Source organism: Colossoma macropomum, unplaced genomic scaffold, assembly GCF_904425465.1.
Source record: "Colossoma macropomum unplaced genomic scaffold, Colossoma_macropomum, whole genome shotgun sequence".
Taxonomy (NCBI): domain Eukaryota; kingdom Metazoa; phylum Chordata; class Actinopteri; order Characiformes; family Serrasalmidae; genus Colossoma; species Colossoma macropomum.
The window spans coordinates 355001-360000 of NW_023494789.1; the positions used below are offsets into that span (position 1 = coordinate 355001).

At 39.3% G+C, this 5000-nt stretch overlaps 1 protein-coding gene across 3 annotated transcripts in view; it reads left to right on the forward strand.

Annotated features, from left to right (window-relative positions):
- Positions 1-5000, forward strand: part of nbeal1 (neurobeachin-like 1) — a 114181-nt gene that overhangs the window by 74960 nt on the left and 34221 nt on the right. For all 3 annotated transcript variants that reach the window (XM_036569764.1, XM_036569766.1, XM_036569765.1), the window contains 2 exons: positions 2196-2783; positions 4690-4865. In XM_036569764.1, the coding sequence (XP_036425657.1) occupies positions 2196-2783; positions 4690-4865 (764 nt within the window). The remainder of the gene's footprint in view (positions 1-2195; positions 2784-4689; positions 4866-5000) is intronic.

Sequence of the window (5000 nt, forward strand, 5' to 3'; positions counted from 1 at the left end):
AGAGAGTCAGACACTTATAGTTTCAGTGTTGTGCTTGACATATATTTACATAGAGCCACATACACCTACAAATATAGTATACAGTATACACTCCTAACACCACCTCAGTACAGTTGGATACTCTATTACTGCATAAAATATCCTTGTAATCTTTGACTGTAATGCTGCTCACATGGGCCACTAAATGTTTTAATAAAGTAAGAAACCGGCTTTGTTTAAATTAACGGACTGACATCTTATTTTCTTGATTAGAACTAGACTGACCAGCGAAATAGCAGACTTAAAGACAGATAACAGGCCGAACAACTCCTCCATTAATATCACAGGCTTTGAATTAAAGTGCGCAATACAGGTTTCACTGTAAACTGTAGTATAAAAAGTCTCGATTGTAATGTCTGTGGTTTAGGTTGATCTGCCTTAAGTAGCATTAAACTCAGAGTTTAAATGGCTCCCTCTTTCCTATATGGTGTGTGTAAGTTATGAAATTCTGACATCTATGCCCAAATTTGTCCAGTATGTACCTGTACATGTGACTGAATCCCACATGGCTGTTTGTTAGATATTTATTCACCGTTTGTGTGCAGGAGCCAGTATTTCAGTGCAGCCCCAGGATGGGAAAAGGCTGTACGACACCTTTAGTTTGGTGCTGAATTTGGTGCTATTTTATTATACGTTCATTATTATTTGACAAAGTTAAAACGATCATGATATGATTGTAGTGTACAATGATTGGTTCTTGTTCTCTTTCAGCAGTCTTTGATTGCTGGGCAACAAATATACTATAAAGGAACTATTATTGGAATAATTCTTATCTCAATTATTATTAATAACACATATTTTTTGCAGAATTGTGTATTTTATCATATTTTATGTTACCATCCAATATCAGCTAATCAATTCTCCATTAATTAAGTCAAGTACCAAACTTCTAACCAAGATACCAATAAGATACCAATAATTTACTGTATTTATGTTTACTTAGATTTATTGTAATATATTACGTTAATGGTTTTTGGAGCCGACAAACACACTTACTACAAAGATAAATAGTTCTAAAATATTTATTTCGTTTTGTCCTGTATATTTACTATTATTAACATCATCAGAACAATAATAGTGTAGATGTTTACTATGTTATAAGTAAACTGCATAGTGACTTTGAGGATATGACAAATGATACTTCAAGGCATCTTCATGAAACATAGTGCGTCCCGATGTTTCGTTTTCTGAGATTTGATAAGACAATGAAGAACCAGCAGTGCCAGTTAAAAAAATACGAACAAAAACTTTAAATACAGTGTTTTTTATTCAACGTTTCAGCCTTTATGCATTTTGCATAGCAGGTACGCATTTTGACATCAATGTACGCTGATATGATTTGTCACTCTAAACTACGCAAAGAAGTGGTGACGGGAGTTTAATTGTGCACGTGCAGTACTCAAATCTAACCGCTAGAGGCAGCAGCGTCCAGCCTTCTGAAAAACTGCCCAGGCATGACAAATACGTAAGGACAGTAATTTCAAAACACTGCAAGTTGATGGCAACACGAAATGTTTTTATTCTTCTCGTTTCCCCTCCTTACTTCATCTGGCTGTTCCACAAAGGAGGGCGGTGCCTTTAACGCCTTTGTAAAGGTTTACAAAGGTCTGCCAAATTCAGTTAAACAGAACCAGTTCTGTTCTTTAAGTACTGATGATTTTCACAACGTACTAGAAAGAGCACATTGTGACGTAAGTAAACATTGTATGAGGAACAGATAGAAATAGTTCAAATCTAATTCAAATCTTTTAAGTCCTTTGTCTGTAAATTCTGTCTGTAAATCTCTGTAAATTGCCTTTTAAAAATATGTCTCTTGTTAAACGATATATACATATTTATACAGCATGTTAAAAAGCAGATCTTAAATCATAGTAATCAGTAAACTATGAGGTGTTTTTTCTATGGTTTTTCTTCCTGTATAGTTACTGTTTCAGAAATACAAAGCTTTTTTAGGACAGCAGTGATTATATAATTATATCTAAAGGTTATGTAGTTATACTAAGTATAATAGCGTGTGTGTGTGTGTCTGTGTGTGTCTGTGTCTGTGTGTGTGCGTGTGTGTGTGTGTGTGTCTGTGTGTGTCTGTGTCTGTGTGTGTGCGTGTGTGTCTGTGTGTGTGTCTGTGTGTGTGTGTGTGTGTGTGTGTGTGTGTGTAGTTGTACTCTCTGCTCCAGTCTCAGTCAGATGCAGCGCTGCAAATTTCTCGTCAGCTGTGCTGGCAGGACACTCTGATGCGCTTGTTGGTCCGGAGTCCCGGGACTGAGGGGAGCACGAGTTCGTGCCGGGCCGATTCGGCCAGCCTGGGCAGCCTGGAGCTCGGCCGCAGCAGCGGGGGAAACAGGCTGGAGCCTCCGCTGGACCGGAGGACACTATCGAGCAGCGAGGGGAAGCTGAATGATGAGAGAGACAGCGTTTCGGATAGCAGGTCTATAGACAGCCTGGACAACGGAGACATGCTGTCCCTCACTGAGACACCAGGGGACGCTCCCTTTAATTATTATGTAAATAAATCCCCCAAGGCTGGGAAAGCCGGGGCCTTGAGTTTGGACCTGTCCCAGATGCACCTGTTCGATCAGGGGGACAGCGGGAGTCAGACCCCCGGGAGCATGCCCAGTACACCTTCACCGCTGGAGAACGCCAAGCCTTTCCCTGGAGCCGCAGCCGAGCGGGAAACAGCTTCTTCTGATGACAACTTCCTGTTCAGTGACAACGTCTCTCTGGGAGAGTCCTTTAACAGCGCCGAGGTGAGGCAGTAGTTCGTATGTGTGTGTTTCAGTGAGCTGCCCTGCTGGGTCTCATATTCGAAACCATGCGTTGGTGTAACGGGTCAAACCCTGTCCCAAAGCTTCTGGACGGGGCCTTAACTCGAGACACGGTCGAAAAACGAGCCAGTGTCATTGTGATATAACAGTAAAAGTCATAAAACATGTATACGTACTTATAAAACATGTATACAAACAGCAGACAAACTGACCAATCAGAGCACACTGGGCTCATCGGGAGGCGGGGTTTAAAAGCGCAGGAGCTCTAACAGTGCATTTCACACAACAGAGATGTACAATATGAGAAAATTGTGTTTTTGGAACATTGAAGTATGTAAATCTATACTAGTACAGCCCAAAAATAAAATTATGAACACTGAAAATGAGCATAATAGATCCCCTTTAATAACTACTTACTTCATCATAAATAACGACTATATTTGTCTCTCGAAGTAAATGATGTTCACTGTAATATACTAATTTTACTACAGCTTTATGATGAAGAGCAGCTTATATACACTACACTGTAAATCACAGTAGAAATTCATACCGTCTCATTAGTAGTAAAAATGAGTGCTTTACAACATAATAATTAATTAATAACAATAAATTAGTTGAGGATAAACAGATAATTTACAGGACTAAGGCAGAAATATTGGTTAGTTCTCATGCTACTTCTTTACGTTAGTAAACACACTCATCAGTTCATTAACAGTGTAATAAGCAGCCTTTAGTACACAGTTTATAAATGAGCTATAAACTCTGACAAACTAAATTATCAGTTAACAGTGTACTCAGTTAACTAATATGTAAATAATTAATATTTAATTGGTGTATAGTTATTAAGTCATTTGAAACTCTGTGTAAAGTGTTACTGTGTAATTAGGCCAGGGTGCCCTAACTTTTGCAGACAGCTGTTCATACCCTGCATATCCAGATGCTATGAAACTGGAACCATGATTAAAGGTATTTATTAGATGAACACCAGATGTATTTATTAGATACACCACCTAGGGCACCACCTAGTGTATTGTAGTGGTAACTGTTCCCAGGTCAGGCTGTTCCTGCTAATACCGGGTTGTGGAACAGAACAGCTCAGTAACTTTATCAGAAATGCTCTTTGCTGCTGTCAGTAAAATGTTTGGTCTGTTGTATGTTTTGTCTTTTGCAATAGGGCTGGAATCTTAAAGGGAAATTCCACCGTCCACATTTTTCTAAATTTCTGCAAAACTCAATCGTTAAGATGTAAATTTATGTGGTTTAGTGTGAAATGGTTCATTGCAGAGAAACTTTGAGATTTCCTTACAGTGGTGATGTTGAGAACCAAGGGTTGCAGTGGCTACAACACAAATGTACCTTTTGTATTTAGAATTCAAAACCTCCAGTGAATCTACACGAGTCTTCTGAGTGTTGAAATGTGATGATGATGATGATACAGGAGTGGGAATTTTTTTTTCCTTTGGCGACTGTTTTGCCCTTACAGTGCTCTGCTTGCACCACTCCACCATAAAATCATTTTAAAAGCGCATTTTAGACCGAAATATTATTTAAAAACTATTGTAAAACTATGGCTCAGGCATATTTATAACCATTTTATGCAATAACTTTCTGTAAAGTATCTTTTAGAGATGGTAAACTCTTCAGACGTCTGGTTCCTGTCAGCACCACTGTGAACGATTCTGACTCAGTGACTTTCTCTACAATAGAGCATTTCTTATCAAACCATTTTGAATGACATTGTTTATATCTTTCACATATAATTATGCAGAAATTATGAAAAATCCATGGAAATCCCTTTAAGCTCCGTTCAGTGCCTTTGAACTGGTCCTCTTTGTACAGAGTGAAGTGACTGTGCTGTTGTGATTTGACCGTGTTCCTGTTCCTGCAGCGTGCGGAGGACGAGCTGTGGCGGATACTGTTAGAGATCGTGCTGTGTGTGATGTGGCGCGGTGTCGGGGGTTCAGACGATAACGCCTGGCTGGAGAGAGGGCAGGTGTTCTCTGCTCTGACCAAACTGGGCACTGCCAACGAACTGCTGCTGCCTGTTGACCACATCAAGCTAAGGTATGAGGGAGACGGAGAGGGAATTAAAGTAAATAATAATGCCAAATTACTGTACGACCTCCTGTTACCTGTTAAAATGGAGTAACAGTATTTCATACCATGTCAAAAACCACATAAGCAAGTCTGTTCAAGATT